This window comes from Salvia splendens, chromosome 1, assembly GCF_004379255.2.
Source record: "Salvia splendens isolate huo1 chromosome 1, SspV2, whole genome shotgun sequence".
NCBI classification, from domain to species: domain Eukaryota; kingdom Viridiplantae; phylum Streptophyta; class Magnoliopsida; order Lamiales; family Lamiaceae; genus Salvia; species Salvia splendens.
Window position 1 is genome coordinate 5,885,385 of NC_056032.1, and position 18,359 is coordinate 5,903,743.

General features: G+C 37.6%; 3 protein-coding genes across 3 annotated transcripts; 1 reads left to right on the forward strand and 2 right to left on the reverse strand.

Annotated features, from left to right (window-relative positions):
* The first annotated feature begins 32 nt into the window (after positions 1-32).
* LOC121810036 (importin subunit beta-1-like) lies at positions 33-3,841 on the forward strand. The gene is made up of 3 exons (XM_042210929.1): positions 33-224; positions 843-3,267; positions 3,365-3,841. The coding sequence occupies exons 2-3, from the start codon at positions 848-850 to the stop codon at positions 3,567-3,569; spliced, it is 2,625 nt and encodes an 874-aa protein (XP_042066863.1). The 5' UTR covers positions 33-224; positions 843-847; the 3' UTR covers positions 3,570-3,841.
* Positions 3,842-4,468: 627 nt separating this feature from the next.
* On the reverse strand, positions 4,469-6,684 carry LOC121794733 (lectin-domain containing receptor kinase VI.4-like). Its single transcript, XM_042193041.1, has one exon. It carries the CDS (start codon positions 6,616-6,618, stop codon positions 4,573-4,575), a length of 2,046 nt encoding a protein of 681 aa, XP_042048975.1. The 5' UTR covers positions 6,619-6,684; the 3' UTR covers positions 4,469-4,572.
* Positions 6,685-11,126: 4,442 nt separating this feature from the next.
* LOC121810044 (probable L-type lectin-domain containing receptor kinase VI.1) lies at positions 11,127-13,942 on the reverse strand. The gene is made up of 2 exons (XM_042210940.1): positions 12,560-13,942; positions 11,127-11,948 (listed from the first exon to the last, which is right to left on the reverse strand). Exons 1-2 carry the CDS (start codon positions 13,940-13,942, stop codon positions 11,313-11,315), a joined length of 2,019 nt encoding a protein of 672 aa, XP_042066874.1. The 3' UTR covers positions 11,127-11,312.
* Between the last annotated feature and the right edge of the window lie 4,417 nt (positions 13,943-18,359).

The window sequence follows — 18,359 nt, forward strand, 5'->3', positions numbered from 1 at the left end:
TCCTAATCCCCTAACCCTTGCTCCCGCTTATATATTCCATTCGAATTCAGCTTCCTCTTTCTCTCTCACACTCAATTACATACATTTGGTGTTTCACTCTCTGTAATCTGTATCAATAGAACTGTGGAAGCATAAGGGAAGAAGTATAGAGTTAAACTCCGCGGATTTCAGTTCAGAAGGGAAAAACCTAGCTGCTGCCACTGCAACTCCTAGTTATAATTAAGGTAATTTATCTTCTCCTTTGTTTCCTTTTTATTTTAATTTATATTTTTCCCGTTGAGTTGATTTTTCGCTTAGGTAATAGGCTGTAGGATCTGACGAATGTATCTTCGTAGTTTGTTTCTCTGTCATTTTGTTATTTTTTTCGATTTAAATTGTGATTTTATGCTTTAAAGGGTTTCCAGCGGAATCTAGGCTTAGGATCTGTTGGTTGATGTGTTTGGAGTTATGGTGAAAGGTTTTAAGCTGTGGTTGAGCATATGAATTGTTAGCAAAGATTCAGAAAGCTACAGTGTATTTTCTGATTATTGAATGAGACGTCGTTGTTTGGTGATTTTTGGTGTATGATGTTAGTAGTTAAATAGTTAAAATCGTTGATTAATTTGATTTTGGGTAAATAGAGTTGCTGAGGCGGTCTGTTGAGTCTGGAAATATTATATGCTTATTGTGTAGTGATGGCCCTTTTTTACTCTATATCATCTTAATGATCTTTAACTTTGTTTGTTATGATCTGTTTATTTAAAATGTTCATTCTTATGTCTTCTACACTGTAGGATTTTGATTCCCACATTTATTCATAAAATTATTGAATGTTTACCCAGAATATTTCTTTTCTTTCATAGGAAAAATGTCATTTGATATTACCCAGTATCTCTTGGCTGCACAATCAGCAGATGCCAAAGTGCGGAAGGATGCAGAGGCTATACTCTGTAAGTTTCGGGAGGAAAACTTGCCACAATATCTTTTGTCATTGTCCGTTGAGCTCTCTAATGAGGGAAAGCCTATCGAGTCTCGTAGACTTGCTGGTATTGTCCTTAAGAACGACTTGGGTGCTAAAGATTCTTCAACAAAGGAACAGCCTGTGCAACTATGGGTTCAAATTGATATTTCTTTTAGATCCCAGATAAAGAACTCTCTCTTGAGCACCCTCGGGTCCTCTTTTCGTGAGGCCAGTCATACTGCTGCGCAGGTTGTTGCTGAGGTTGCTTCAATTGAAATACCCCGAAAGGAGTGGCCCGAACTTGTTGGTTCACTACTTGCCTACATGACTAGACAAGATGGATCCCCATCCTTGAGACAAGCTACTCTCGAAACACTTGGTTATGTATGTGAGGTTATTTCTGATGAAAATCTTGTGCAAGATGAAGTGAATGCTATTCTGACAGCCGTTGTTCAAGGAATGAATACAACTGAGCCGAACTCTGAAGTTCGACTGGCTGCCACTAAAGCTTTGTATAATGCCCTTGAATTTGCTCGCACAAATTTTAACAATGAAATGGAGAGGAACTATATAATGAAGGTTATATGTGATGCTGCCTTGGCTAAAGAGGCAGAGATCAGACAGGCTGCTTTTGAGTGTCTTGTTTCCATTGCGTCTACATACTATGAGGTGCTTGAACCTTACATGCAAAGGATCTTTGAGCTTACATCTAATGCAGTCAAAGGAGATGAGGAGGCCATTGCCCTTCAAGCAGTAGAGTTTTGGAGCTCTATTTGTGATGAAGAAATGGAGCTTCAAGACTATGAGGTCCCTGAAATTGGGGATTCAAGTGTGGAGCACTCACGCTTTATTGAAAAGGCTCTTCAGACTTTAGTTCCTCTGCTGCTTGAAACCCTACTTAAGCAGGATGAGGACCAAGATCAGGAAGATGGAACTTGGAATCTAGCTATGGCTGGTGGCACATGTCTTGGTCTTGTTGCTAAGACTGTTGGGGATGCCGTTGTTACTCTGGTGATGCCTTTCGTAGAGGCCAACATATCCAAGCCTGATTGGCGGTCCCGTGAGGCAGCTACATATGCATTTGGCTCAATCCTTGAAGGGCCAAGTATTGAGAAGCTATCTCCAATGGTTAATGCTGGTTTGGATTTTCTTCTCAATTCAATGAATGATGAGAATAGCCATGTAAAAGATACCACGGCATGGACCCTTGGTCGTATCTTTGAATTGCTACATTCACCAGCTACTGGTTTCTCTGTCATTAATCCAGCAAACCTCCAGAAGATTTTGGCAGTCTTATTGGCTAGTTTAAAAGATGCTCCTCATGTCTCAGAAAAGGTTTGTGGAGCTATCTATTTCCTTGCTCAGGGATACGAGGATGCAGGGCCAAGCTCTTCAATGCTCACACCTTTCCTTCCAGATATCTTGAGCAGTTTAATTGCCACTGCTGAGCGAACAGACGGCAGTGACTCTAAACTCAGATCTTCTGCTTATGAAACCTTGAATGAGGTTGTTCGGTGTTCAAACCTTTCAGAGACATCTGAGATAATCGTCAAACTTCTCCCTGCTATCATGACGAAGTTGGAACAAACTTTACGTCTTCAGATTGTCTCATCTGATGACAGAGAACAGCAAGGAGATTTACAAGCCTCTCTTTGTGGCGTTCTTCAGGTTATTATTCAAACACTAAGCAGTGCTGAGGAAACTAAGCCTATAATTATGCAGGCAGCTGACCAGATCATGGTACTTTTCCTAAGTGTTTTTGCTTGTCGTAGTACTACTGTGCATGAAGAAGCAATGTTGGCTATTGGTGCTCTTGCCTATGCCACTGGACCACGTTTTGAAGTGTATATGAAAGAATTCTACAAGTACCTAGAGATGGGTTTACAAAATTTTGAGGAGCATCAGGTGTGTGCTATTTCAGTTGGGGTGGTTGGTGACATTTGTCGTGCTTTGGATGACAAGATCTTACCATATTGTGATGGGATCATGACACACCTCCTCAAGGATTTGTCTAGCGCTGAACTCAACCGTTCGGTTAAACCTCCCATATTCTCCTGCTTTGGTGACATTGCTCTTGCAATTGGTGAACACTTTGAGAAGTATATCAATTTTGCTTTGCCCATGATGCAAAGTGCATCAGAAGTATGTGCACAGATGGACTATAACGATGAGGAGATGATAGACTATGGCAACCAGCTTAGGCGCAGTATTTTCGAGGCTTATTCTGGAATTCTTCAAGGATTCAAAAATGCCAAAGCTGAACTCATGCTCCCTCATGCCCCTCATCTCCTGCAGTTCATTGAATTGGTTGCACAAGATGAACAGAGGTATTTTGACCAGTTTACATACAGTTTGTTAATTGTCTGCTTATTCTCCCATTCTATATATTCTTATGATGTGTTTTTCTGTGACTATGCTGCTCAGGGATACAAATGTGACTAAGGCAGCAGTGGCAGTTCAGGGTGATCTAGCAGATGCACTTGGTTCGAACATAAAAATGCTGTTCAAAGATACCAAGTTTTGCTCCAATCTGATATCTGAGTGCCTCGAGACAGATGACGAACAACTGAAATCAACAGCTATATGGGCCCAGGAGATGATAAGGCGAGCATTTTCAGATAGTAGCTAAGCATTTTCCTCCACTGCTACTGTTTCTCATGCAAATGTGCTCTCTTTTTGTCTGTGTTGGCAAGGCCATATTTTCAGTGTCCTCATAAGATTGAGTCATGTTTAATCGAGTCTTGTCTATGGTGGATGAAGGGACTAAAACGTTGAAATTATTTCATTCATCGGCTGGTTATGACAAATATTTGAGTCTGATATGCATTATGTACACAACATTGCAGTGACCTGTTATTCCAGTTACTACTATTTTTATGAAAAGGTGAAAGTTCATTTTAAGAGTTCGTATTTTGGTTTCCTGTCGAGTGGATTATAAGTTTGTAATTTTAAGTTTTCCTTAAAAACTTTCAAGGAAATGTGTTGTGCATCCATACATGTTCTTGTCTTGACTTTGATTAGCTCTCTCTCTCTCTCAAGGAAATGTGTTGTGCATCCATACATGTTCTTGTCTTGACTTTGATTAGTTCTCTCTCTCTTTCTCTCTCTGCATGTGGCTTGAAATCATACTGCAACATTTTCCAAGAGCGACTAGATTTCATTTTCTAGTTTTGCTAATATGACTTTATATAATCCGTATAGAATTATTCATTCACATTCTGTGAGATTGTAGAGATTGATATTGATAATGATTTCTTATAGTCAGAAGATTGGAGCTGTATTTCCCATGTATTTTCTTGGTAATTTATCTTAAAAATTCCTCATATTTGGGTAAAAGCAAACTTGATATCCTCAAGTCTTTGAGATCTTGTGTATGTATTTGATTTTGTTTTTTGTTTTTGTTTTTAAAAAATTAACCCAGTAAAACTCAAAGTGGCACATATTTTCTGGGGTTGAGTGGTTGACTTAAAATTCTGGCGTTATTAATTTCTTTCTCACTGAAGTAAGCAAGAAGTACAAAGTAGCGAATCAAATCAATGCATCAGTCTATAATGGTCAAGAATATAAATTACACTTTGGAAAAAATACACCAATATGATCAGATATGACAACCTATATTAGAAATTGTGTCTTCATCTACCAGAGCCAAAAGAAGTGGTAGACATAGCCCCTATGGAACTTGAATAATAGGAGTAATAAGATGTTGTACCAGTAAAACCAATCCTATCACTCAACCCCAATTCCAACAATCTTGCTGTAACTTCATCAGCTCTTCTTGAACCAGCTGAGCTCAATCTGTCAAACAATGGCAGAATCTCATCTCCATTCAAGTACTTCACCACCTGCCTCATTGTCGGCCGCGACTCCGCCTTCGGGTGTGAGCACAGAAGCCCTAACCCCAACACCAACTCCATCTCCTCAACCACATAAGCTGAATTAAGCTTACCATCAACTGCCTCAAACATGTTCCCCATCTGCATACACTCCACCACCCAATCCACCAAGATCACGTTCCGGTGAGCCTCACACACGACCGCAGCCCGCCCACACGCGACCTCAAGGAGCAGAATCCCATAAGCAAACACATCCGTGCTCGTCGAGGCCTGCCCCGTCCTGGTCAGCTCAGGAGCAATGTAGCCTATGGTGCCCACAACGTTCGTCGTCCTGTGTGAGTTCTTCCCGTGATCATACAGCCTCGCGAGCCCAAAGTCGCCTAATCTTGGATTCATGTCGCGGTCTATCAACACGTTGCTCGACTTCACATCACGATGGATCACGACCTGCTCCCACTCCTCGTGCAGGTAGAGCAGCCCGGACGCGACGCCTTTGATGATGTTGAACCTCTGCTCCCAGCTCAAAACAGAGCTACTATTGTAAAGGAGAGAATCAAGGCTTCCATTCGGGACATAGTCATAGACTATAACAAGCTCATTCTTGTGCTTGCACCAACCTTGAAGATTGACTAAGTTCTTATGCCTTAACTTCCCCAAACTCTCGATTTCTGCTGCGAATTCTCTCATGCCTTGCAACGAGTTATTCGCCATGATCTTCTTCACCGCAACCTCACCTCCCGTAGTTGGCAAAACACCTCTATAAACAGCACCAAACCCCCCTTCTCCGATCTTCTCACTCCCTCGAAACCCTTTAGTCGCGACGTAAAGCTCCCTATACCGGAACCTATGAGGTGCATCGACCTCCCAATCCTCCAAAACCTCGAACCTCATCACTCTCCGGTAGAACACCATGGCAATCAAGAACACTACCAACACGAACAACGCCACACTAAACGTAGCAATAAGTATAATCCTGACTCTACCACCACTCGAAGATGATGCTTTCTCAACCTCAACTCCCGGAAGCAGAGATAGATTGAGCTGAGTAGCAATCCCATTGAGACAAAAACTCCATCCTAAGATGTAATGAGAGCTCGATTTCTCCCCCGTTGCAGCAGAGAATCCAATATACATGTTTTCCAACAAAACATCCGAATTGTCATCCAAATCCCAGGGCATCAAAGGCCGAATCGGTTTGCTAACTCCCAAAGGAGCAACTGTTACATCAAAACGTTTGCTGATTCCAATCCCATGGTAGTCAATCCATGCTTGAACAGGACCGTGATTCTCCAAGTAAACCTCCTCCTCCTTCCCTCTAGAACCTTCTGGGAGGTAGGCGGCGGCTTTAGAAACTTTGGAATCCATCCCGTTAACGTTGATTGAGACGTGATTCCCTTCGGAATCCGTCTTCTCGTTGTAGCCGTTGACGGTGTCGAATTCGACCATTAAAACATGGTTTGAGGCGTTTCCGTCGTTTGATTCGCTGAAAACGCCCATGAAGTGCTCTGCCGCCGCGCCGGGGAAGGCCGGCGCCGGCGAGAGAGTGAAGGCGAGGCCGTAGCCGCCGCGGCCGGCGCCGGCGGCGGGATTGATTTGGAAGACGAAATGAGTGGTGAAGGAGGAGTTAGCGATGCGGATAGGAGATGGATAGAAGGCGTGGCCTATGACGGATTTTGAGGTGTTGGTGAGACGTAATGCGCCGTTTGGTTTCGTGACGGTGGCTCCTTGGAGAGTGAGATTGGTGTCGTTGAATCCATGGAAGGTGAAGTTGAGGTCTGAGGAGTGAGATAAGAAGAAGATGGTGGAGAAGATGAGGATTAGAATTAGAGAATTGAGAGTGGACATTTCGAGGAGAATGAATATAAAAATGATGAAATAACTTAATAGGAATAGTATTTGTGTATATATAAGTGAAAGGTTGTTCTTCCTAAGAAGTGGGTGAGTTGAGTAATGAGTGGATGTAATTGTAAACCAAATGTGGAAAAGTCAGGGTTGGAAGGTCAACGCGGGTAGTAGCGCAAGTATTAGAGCATCTCCAATGGCGGACGTCCGGTCGGACGTGCGCGACGGGCGACCGGGACGTCCGCCATTATGGCAGGGGAGGTCGGATACGGACGTCCCGTGAGGACGTCGGCGCGATGGGCGGACGTCCGCCATTGTGGCGTGGGTCGGACGTCCGATTTTTAAATTTTTTTTAATTTTTGAAGGGGATGGGAAGGGCGATGGGAAGAACGGATTGTGAAGGGGAATTCCTAGTGACGTGGCAGTGAGATGAGAAGTCCTAATGACGTGGCGGGAAGTGTTTTCGGGATGTCCTAGTGGATGTCCGAGTGGGACATCCGCCCACTGGAGATGCTCTTAGGGCATCTCCAAGGGCAGGGCAGGGCAGGGCAGACTCGAGGTAAGGTTGCTATCTAAAATGTGTCGTTGTTATCTCATAAGTACGTACCAAATTATATTAGCCTTAAGTTTTATTAATTGCAAAATTAGAATTGATTGCAAAATTAAAATATGTTAATCTAAAATTGAACAAATTAATAGTTCAATAAATTAGAAAAAACCAGCAGACGCCAATATTTCCTTGGGTGCGTAGTCTGATTACTCACAAATTCGTTATTTAATGAAAAAAACAAACGAAAAAGACTAAATCGTCTAATTTTGGTTGAGTAAGTCAACCCTAGACATTTTCCATAACTTCATTAAAAAACGAAAACCATTTTAATTTCGTGTATCTTTGAAACTTATTTTCAAGTGCTATTTGATTGTTTCTTTATTCGGGAATTTTGAGGGCTAAAGTTCTAGGTCAAGAAGAGATCCCAACTTCCCATTGAAGAAGTTTCTATGCACTATCCAATCATTCATTCTACATCCATGCACCCCATTAGCTAGTCAATTGTAAGAAAATTAAATTTTACTATTTTGTACTTCCTTCTTTCCGTAGTAGTGGATGTACTCCCTTCTTTCCGTAGTAGTGGAGTCATTTTGTCATTTTAGTACGTTACATAGTAGTTGAGTCATTTCCCCTTTTAGTACATCCATGCACCTACTTTTCCCCCTCTTTTAATCTATTCTCTCTTACTTTATTATCTTTTTATTTAATATATTACATACATCATTTTCTTAATCTTCGTGCCGAAAAGAAATGTCTCTACTACTATGAAACGGGGGAGTAAAACATAAGAAGATTAAATTATACTACTGCTCATTTTGTAATACTACATTTTATTTCGAGTTAAACTTTTGTCCCACCCATAAAATCAACGTTTCAAAAATGGTGCATGAATGATTTTTATGTGTACCAAAATGCACATTTGTTCGTTTCTTATCTGATCATTATATATTAAAAAAATTTGTTAAGGATATTTTTTAATATAATTAAGAATGCTAATTTGTGTTTCTTAAATCACCAACGCTTCAAAAAGCGTCTTTATTGTTGGTATCTCAACTAAAATCAAGAGACGTAAATGAAAGCGTTCTAAAAAATAAAAAATTAAGCTAATTTATCCTTAATTTATGGATGCTTTCTATTGTGTCCTAATTTGTTGTTACTCCCTCCATCCACAGAAACTAGTCCCATATGTGGGTGTCACGAGTTTTAATGAGAAATTGGTGAAGTGAGAAGGGGGAGAAAAGACAGGTAAAGTAAGAGAGATATGGATAAAAAGTGGGTAAAGTATGAGGGAGAGGAGAAAAAGTGGAAAAAGTACGAGAAAGAAACTTTATATTTTTAGAAATAAGACTATTTTTTGTAGACATCCCAAAATGGCAAAATAGAACTATTTTTCGTGAACGGAGATACTAGTATTTTTAAAACTTTCCAACGCAAGTGATTGCGTCTCAATTTTTGTGTCCTTAAAAAATAGTTTTTTTACGGTATGTATATATTATATTGATTATGATAAAAAAAAGGAGTATTTACATGTACAAACTACAAAGTGAATGTAATGTGAAAATAAGTACTACTCCTGTACAACATTCATATACAACTTAAAATTATCAAAGTGCATATATGAGTGTAAATATGTAGTACATCTTTATTTAAGATAAAAATTTATACCATAAAATTCAATATTGGCATTACTAATTTTACAAATTACATAAAAGTACGTTGTAGCTCGATTGGTTTATTTTTACTATCATCACATAAATGAATAAATTAAAGAGAAAATTGAACTTTTATTATATGAAATTGATAAACTTAATACATTAATTATTAATCACTACTGAAACTAATAGGATCAAAGCAATATAAAATAAAAAATGCTAATGTGGACTTAACATGAATAGTGCTATAAATGAAGCTCACAAAAAGCATGTACACATTTTCCATGATGTTGGATTTTGTATTTTCCATGTTAGTACATACGTTAACTTCACAATATGTAGTAATAATTGACTCAATTCCATTCTTAAACTTTGTTATACTATGTTCTTATTATATTTAATTAAATGACTATATGGTCCATATTTTTGGCTCAATTGGAACATGATGCTATAAACTGGATTAATACTCACACAAAATTGTGAATATAATAACTTAATTAATAACTCACTCTAAGGATTAATCTAAATCAAGTAAACTAGCCACCCAATTGAGCTTTTGCAATCTTACTTCATTGGCATATATAGTAATAGTAGTATATGCATCCAAATTGATTTATGACTTTTTATTACTTCTGTTATGATCAAGCTTAGTCAAATTAACGTTGACTTGCTAAAAAAATATTACTATTATATATAATGAAGTACTTATGTGTCTTGCTTCACATGGAGTACAATTTATTAGTTCTCATCGCAGGATACAAAACTAATAATAAGTCTGCAATTTTTTTCTCCAAACGAATAGAAGATTGGGTCGGTCACGTTATGGACCACATGATAACAATATTTAGTGGCGTAAATTGATGTATGTAACTTAAATTTCTTTTTTATGTGATTATGAATTATATATGTGTTTATAATTTGAAGCGTCGAAAAGTCGAAATTTCGCCCACGCGTTCTAGTCAACCCAAAAACTCCACTAGTTAAATTCTCGATATTTTGCTAAATTTGAAAAACTAAATAAATAATCTTGACGTGCACACATGATTTTATAGATATATAATTAAACTATGGATCACTTAATTAATTATATACAATAAAGATAATTTGAAATCAAAATTCTGATCCATATATTATGCTTTGAACTTGGATAGATAAAACATACTTAGATTATTTTAATTGCATATTTGTACTTTTAATTATGAAATATTATAATGATTCCTAACATGCATTTTGAAAATGGATAATTTACCTCCAAGTTTCTATATTTTTGCCAAATTCTGGCTATACATATCAATTTTAAATTTGAAAATGGATAAAATTTACCTGCAAGTTTCTAAATTTTTGCCAAATTCTGGCTGTACATATCAATTTTAAATTTGAAAATGGATAATTTACCTGCAAGTTTCTAAATTTTTGCCAAATTATGGTTGTACATATCAATTTTAAATTGTTGATTTGTTTTGATTTTACAACCAATCAATGTTTCAATGCTAACATAGTTTGATGACTTACATGCCACTATCACATGTCAATTAAAATGACGTCACGTTTTAGGCAGGCAAACAACATTAGTAAATTAAATAATTTTATTTATTGAATTATGATTTATACTAAACCATCTTACGGGCAAAATCTTGATTAGTTTAAAAATTAAACCAAATCAATAGTTCAATAATTTATATGCAGATTTCGAAATTAATATTAAAAAATTGAGTTTTATGAAAGTTTAGGAATTTACATGCAAGTATCCCTTTCGAAATTACTTTACAAAAGTCCAGATATACATTTAATTATAGTCCCTATTCATTGTATGTCAAACCCTATTGATTTTTGCCTTCGAGAAAGGGAAGAATAATCATTAAAAAGGTTATTCAATATTGAAAAATCCAAACTAAGCTTTACGCGCGAGTAGTGGGTATTGATGTCGACCAAAACAATATAATCGCATCTTACGACGAGTTATTGAACAATATATTCCTATGTATAATAAATATTTTTTCTATTTAGCAAGAAAATTGTAAAGAAATACGAGTATGAAATAATATGAGTTAAAAAAATTATTAAAATATAAGTTTCTTTAAACTTTTATACTATTACTTATATAATTTTTTATATAATTGAAATGGATAAATGAAACGTGTGACCTATTTACCGATTACAGTAAAATTAGTAAAATAAGATTTCGATGGGCGAAAATAATAAAATGGCAAAATGAAAATTTTATTAGTGGAAGAAAAGAGTATATATTACGGAAAACTTCATTATAATCAGTTAGATTCATTTATGGAAAACTTAATCGCAATCATTAATTTTTAGAACTCATGATCTTGAATCATTTGAGTGATGATAATCATCAACTCAGATTGAAGTATACATACTATGACAAGAATAACATTCTAGTATTTAATTTTCTATTGTATATACTTACACCCTGTCAATTCCTCCTATATTAAAGAATCTATAAAAAAATTAAAAATAAAAATAAAAAGTAAATATCATCTCCCTTCATCAAAAGAAGTAGTAGAAGACATAACCCCAACAGAAACCCCCAAATTCACCGAATCCGAACTATACCTCAAAACCCTTTCCACCAATCCCAACTGCAGCAGCCTCGCCGTAATCTCATCAACTCTTCTAGAACCTTCCAAACTCAAGCTCTCAAGCAACGGCATAACCTCATCCCCATTCAAATACCTCACCACCTGCCTCATCGTCGGCCTCATCTCCTTCCTCGGGTGCGAGCACAGGAGCCCTAATCCCAGCACCATCTCCATCTCCTCCGACACATACTCCATCCTCGCGTCGACGGCGTCGAACACGTTCCCCGTCTGCATGCACTCCACCACCCAGTCCACCAAGATCGCGTTGCGGTGGGCCTCGTAGGCCACCGCGGCCCGGCCGCAGGCGATCTCGAGGAGGAGGATCCCGTATGCGAAGACGTCGGTGCTCGTCGAGGCCTTCCCCGTGTGGGTCAGCTCGGGGGCGATGTAGCCTATCGTGCCCACCACGTGCGTCGTGTGTGAATTCTTCCCGTGGTCGTATAGCCTCGCGAGCCCGAAGTCGCCGAGCCGGGGGCTCATGTCGGCGTCGAGCAACACGTTGCTCGACTTCACGTCGCGGTGTATGACAACCTTGAAAGATACATGGATAATTAGATTAGGATATTGAGCTTTAATTAATCAATGCAAAAGGTTACAAGTTCCTACTATGTCGTTAATACTACTAGTATATATTTTCTCTATTGTAGAGAAATAAAGAGTTGGAAGTTTAGAATTTTGGAACTGTAGGTTTATAAGTTATAACCATTCTTTTGTCAGACAAACAATACTCCATTCCTCTCATAAAAGTAGAGGCTTTGGAGATAATATGAGTTTTGATACTAAATTGGTAAAAAAAAAAATACTACAGTACTATATAAAAGAAAAAAAGAAAAAAACAATTGAAGCAATGTGAGTGAATAGTAAGACACATCATTAGTAGTGCAAATGTTTTCAAAATTAATTAGAAGCGGAGAAAATTTGATGAAGAGACCAAAATAAGTAAATAAGAATATATTTTGGGAATGGAGGGGAGGGTGCATTATTGAAGTGTATCGGGATTGGGCAAGTGGATATGCATGTATTCAATCAAATCAAGGAAACTAACAACATGACATGTTCATGAATCAGGATATGTACATATACATGGTATTTCACATGCTTATGGAGTATTAGATAGATGATGACATGAATTAGTAACATACCTGGTCCCAGTCCTCATGTAGGTATAGCAGGCCGGACGCGACGCCTTTGACGATGCTGAACCTCTGCTCCCAGCTCAACACGACCGGGAAACCGGGGTCAGGATTGTAGAGCAGAGAATCGAGGCTTCCATTCGGGAGATAGTCGTATACCAAAAGTAGATCATTTTTGCGCTTGCACCAACCTTGTAGATGGACTAAGTTCTTGTGCCTCAACTTCCCCAAACTCTCAATCTCCGCCGCAAATTCCCTCATCCCTTGCAACGGATTATTGGATGTGATCCTCTTCACCGCAACCTCTACGCCGCTGCTCGCCAATACCCCTCTGTAAACTGCTCCAAACCCTCCCCTTCCGATCATCTCACTCTCTCTAAACCCTTTCGTCGCCGCGTGGAGCTCCCGGTACCGGAATCTATGGGGGCAATCCAGCTCCCATTTCTCCAAATCCTCAAATCGGCTCGATCTCCGGTACATTACTATGCCGATCAACGACGCTACTGAGATGATTAACACAGCAGAAATTGCAGCAAGGAGCGCTTTTCTCAGTTCATTATTGTTGCCGGAATTTGCAGCGACGGTGGGGAGCAGAGACGAATCGAGGTGATCGGCGGCGCCGTTGAGGCGGAAGCTCCATCCTAGGATGTAATGAGAGCTCCATTTGTCTTCACCCGTTGCAGCGGAGAATCCAGCATACATATTCTCCGACAAGACATCTGACAGATCATGAAATTCAGACATCAATGGCTCTGGTTTCGATTCATTGTCACGAGCAATGGTGACATTAATTCGTTTGCTGATCGCTTCATAGTCGATCCACGCTCTAATAGGCCTGCCCTTCTGCAAATAAATCTCGGTTACTTTGTAATAAGTGGAATTCATTCCGTTAAGGTTGATTCCGACGTGATTTCCGTCGGAATCGATGCCCTCGTCGAAGCCTTTCACGGTGTCGAATTCGACCATGAAGATGTAGTTTGTGGAGGAGTTGTTCCCGTTGGAGTCGTTGAAGACTCCCATGAGGTGGCCGGGGAGGGCGCCAGGGAAGCCCCGGGAGGCGGAGAGGGTGAAGGCGAGGCCGTAGCCGCCTTCGTTGGAGGGTGAGGGGTTGATTTGGAAGACGAATTGTGTGCTGAATGAGTTGAAGCGACTGAGGCTGGAGTTGAACATGGGGATTGGATGGGGAAAGAATGCGTGGCCGATGGCTTTGGGAGCGCTGTCGGTTAGCATTGCCGGGCTGCCGTTTGAAGGGTTTATCACGGTTGCTTTCTCGATGTAAAGGTCATCTTGTTTGAATCCATGGAAGGTGAAATTGATGGATTCTGGTGTGAAGAAAAATGTGGAGAGGAGGAGGGTGATTGTTTGAATTGAGAAGAGGCTGGAACTAGCCATTTGGGGGGGGGGGGGGGGGGGGGAGGGGAAGTGGGATGGATGAAGGTGGTGTCGTGATTTTAAGATGAGAAATTTGGACATAAGTAGTGGGAACTTGTTTGTGTCACAGTCGTTAGTGCACAAATTTCTAACGAGAAAATACTTGTGAGGTGCAATTTAGTGCCTCAAGTTTGAATAGTTTGGGGTTCTAGAGAAAAAGATATTTTAATTAATTGCAACGTGGTATTTTGTATTACGATAAGTATATATGAATAGTATTTTATTTTGGAATATAAGAAAAGTAGGCAACGCTCTCTGGGTTCAAACTCAGCTCCGCACATCCGGCCATAAGAATCCTCTAGTTGATTATACAAGACGTGGTGGATTCGACCAATCCCAATTATACAAGAGAAAAAACTAAACACGATTGAAAGCTCCCTTCTTACTCCCTTATTAGAGGCTCACCCATAAATGTTGTCCTACACATGGCTTTATCGAGATGGATTACAACTAACTCAAATAAACTAAATTAGCATTCTCAACAAATAAACTCGAAACTCTACTTATCATACTCCTTCCGTCCCACAATAATTGTCACTCTTTTCCATTTCCGTCCGTCCCATAATAATTATCACATTTTATTTTTACCATTATTAGAGAGGCATGCAGCTCGAAGTATGACGTGGACTAGCCATTATGAATTAGTTAGGAAGGCGGTTAGTCAGTTAGTTGATCAGCTATATATAGGCATTCCATGGTTCATTGTAAAATAACTTGACAAAATGTAGTCCATAGTAAAGTTTAGGTTCTTTACATCTCTGTAAATATTCTCCATCAATGGCAGCAACATCTTCTTCTTTTCCTCTCTTGTTCTTCATGTTTCATCTCTGATTTTCACCGTGATCAAAATTTGACAACCATAAATGGTAAGCATGTCTCACATTCCACTAACTCACTTCACTCACATTTTATTATAAAACAACATAAAAAAAGTGGGTCTCACATTCCAATTTTCCCAACTAACTTTTCTTTACATTTCTTAAACTCGTGCCCACAATAAGAGTGACAATTATTATAGGACGAAAGAAGTATGAGTTTAGAGCCGTCATAAATTGCTCACAATTGTGGTGCACCCCACTTGCCCGATGTAACCCACCATCCTTTCACAAGCATCATGTGAATGTACAAGTTGATGTGTCATGTGTGAAATTCATTAATTGAGTGAAAATGTTGAATTTTATGAGCTAAATCCGCTCATGCTGTAATTATCTGGTGCGTGTATCCAAGTTTCTACGTTCTTGTTAGTGTGATAGATTTCACCCGTGCAATTTTTTTGTTTGAGAAAATGTTACTCCTATTGAATAATAAGTCAAATGACATTTAAGTTCGTGACAAAAAAAAAAGAGATAGATACGTGTTGAATATCAGTTTTTGTGTTGAACAAGTTTTCTGAACTAGTTTAATTTCTATAAGTGGTCCCGTTTGACCTACTCAATTACAACCACAATCTATTCTAACTCGAGAAAAAATACTACTCCTAATCCTATATAGCTAGAGAGAGATTATGAAGTCTTCGAATGCATCAAAATATCAATCATTGCTATTTCAACGCGATGTTTCAAATAATTAGTAAAATATTAGCGTAAAGCTAGGAAATGATTAACTGATAGGGATTTAACTAAATAGAATATTAGTGATCTGTTTAAAAGTTAATTACGTTAGAAATTTCAAATTGAATTATTTAAATAAAAATTCTTAGTAGGACTTTTAAGTCAACCCCCAAAATATGGGCTTTTTTGTGACGCAAGATTAGATATGGGCTGGGCTGAAAATTTGTGCCAGGAAATCTTGACTCTATAAATACTGTATGAGAAAAGAAAGCAAAATAGAGTACTCCCTCCGTCTCCAAAGAGTATGAACTTTGGATTCGACACAGATTTTAATGCATTATTGGTAAAGTAAGAGATAGATAGAGAAAGTTTTTTCAGTATTGTTAATGTAGAATGAGTATCACCTCATTAGAGAGAAAAAAAGTTTCCAAAATTGAAATGTTCATACTCTTTGGGACTGAAGAAAAAGAAAATAGTACATACTCTTTAGGGACGGGAGAGAGTATATTAAAATTGACTCTCCCTATACTAGCTAACCGTTGGTATGTAGCAGTAATTTACTTTTTCCAAAGTTCCCGGAAAATCATCAAATTTCGTCTATTTTTGATCAATTATGTAACTTTAAAATAGTCAATTATCCCCAATTATCTCATAGCCAAAAAACCTAGGATCCTATGTATCTTCATTTTTTGAGATATACTGTATTTGGATAATTTTTCTACCACAGTACCTAAAAATAGACTTACAAGGTAAAAAAATTGTTAAATACCATTCATCAAAATTTGAATGCTGGATTTTTTTGGCAATGAGATAATTGAAAAAATTGACAACGTTATGATATAATCTACTACTATTTTAAGTTGCAAGATTTGCTAGAAATTGACCAAGCTATCCAGATCTTCACTTTTTATTTGTTCAAGAAGAGGGTATCCACCGACAGATCCCATCGAAAAGTTATACTTACTCCGTATTGTATTTGAATGTATCTCAAAGATCAAGAGTTGACTCAATTATTTAAGCAATTCTTCAACCTTTGGTTAAGGATAAATAAGTGATGAGAAAATCTTTCCCACAAGAGTATACACTATTTTATTTTTAGTCCGTCTCACAAGAGCATGTAATTTCTAATTTTAGAAACTCTTTTATCTCTAATGAGGTATGACTCATTCTCCACTAACAATACTTTAATTACTTTTTCTTTCTAAATCTATCTTACTTCATCAAATTGTGCATTAAAATCTATGCTCCATCAAAAGTTTATACTCTTGTGGGAAGGAGGGAATATATATATTTCTCTCTTTTTCACGCGTATTGTAAGGTTCATAATTTTCACTATGCTACATCGAAAAAAATTCGGACAACATCATTCGCCTCTTTGTCACTCCGAATTAATAAAGTATCATCGTGTGGTATAGATAAAATTTGTTCCATCTTTTTACCTCTCACTTTCTTGTGATATTGTCCTATATTTTCTATTCTAGAGAACGCATGATAAAAAAGAATAGTATGAGAAATTATTTCCATCTTTTTATCTCTCCTTTTCTTATGATAAATTTGCAACGAAATGGAACACGCCATAAATTATACTGAAACCACATGCATCTAGGACAAGATTGACGTAGAAGGTGTTCAAAAGCATAATTTTTCGTTAGCAAATTAATCAAGAAATTGACTTTAGGTTAAGATCCAAATTAATCTCATCCACGTACATAATTATGTCTAATATATTAGGATATTGAGTTTCGTAAATCGGTCAATTTTTAGCATATTGAACTTTTCTGTAGTGGCTAAGAAAGATCGGAAGACTGTTATTGCAGTAATTATATACTTAATTGCTGAATAATTTTACCTGAATTTGAAGAGATGCTGTGTGCTGGCGTTTAAGAAAGGAATCAATGAGGAAGAGACAATATTAACAATCAATTAAAAAGATAATTAAAGAGCATACACTGTCGCTTCTTTTGAATTTAATAGCTAAGACAAATAAATTGCAGATGTGGATGAGATGGAACAAAACTATGATTTCCTTCATTTGTTGCATCAATGTTTGGACTCTAATGGAGTACTTTCCCCCCTTATATTACTTCCTTTGTCTCTCCTCGTATGTACATAAATTTCGGAAATGTTTTGATTTAACAAAATTTTATCATACAATTATACTCCCTCTATCCCATGTTCTTTAAATCATTTCTTTTAGCACAAAATTTACAGAGTTATATTTAATAAGTTAAATGGATAAAAAAAAGGAGGAGACATTAAATATTTGCTTTTAATGCCATAAGATCATCCACAATTCATACATCTTCTCATAAGATTCAAGTAATGTGAAATAATTCAAAATTGAATATATATGGAGTATCCGCAACTATATCCAACCACGGACTTGAAAACTTTTACACCAAAGATTCCACTTCCTAAAATACAATAAAATTTGTAAAGGCACAGAAACTTGCAAAGGTTGCTCACAAAATTGTACCTATTCATGGTGTCACATTCCAAGGGACCTACATGAAAAACAAACAGTTGAAAGTTAAATTGATGTGTTTGTCTTCTTAAATAATCTTTCACAAAGAAGAAATAAGAGTATGATATAAATTCCATGATTCTCATTCAATATGAAGAAGACATTTGGACTGCTAATACCCACCTATATTTATTTAATAATCTTTTGATGATATACTAGCTGGATCAAGAATTTTTCTTCAGTAAATACAAGTGAAGGAAAGATGAATTTTCAGGGAACATTCAACATAAAAAAGAATAATTGGTATATGGACAATGGTGTAGTCTTTCTCTAGCATTTTAAATTTATTTTCTTTCAACATCCC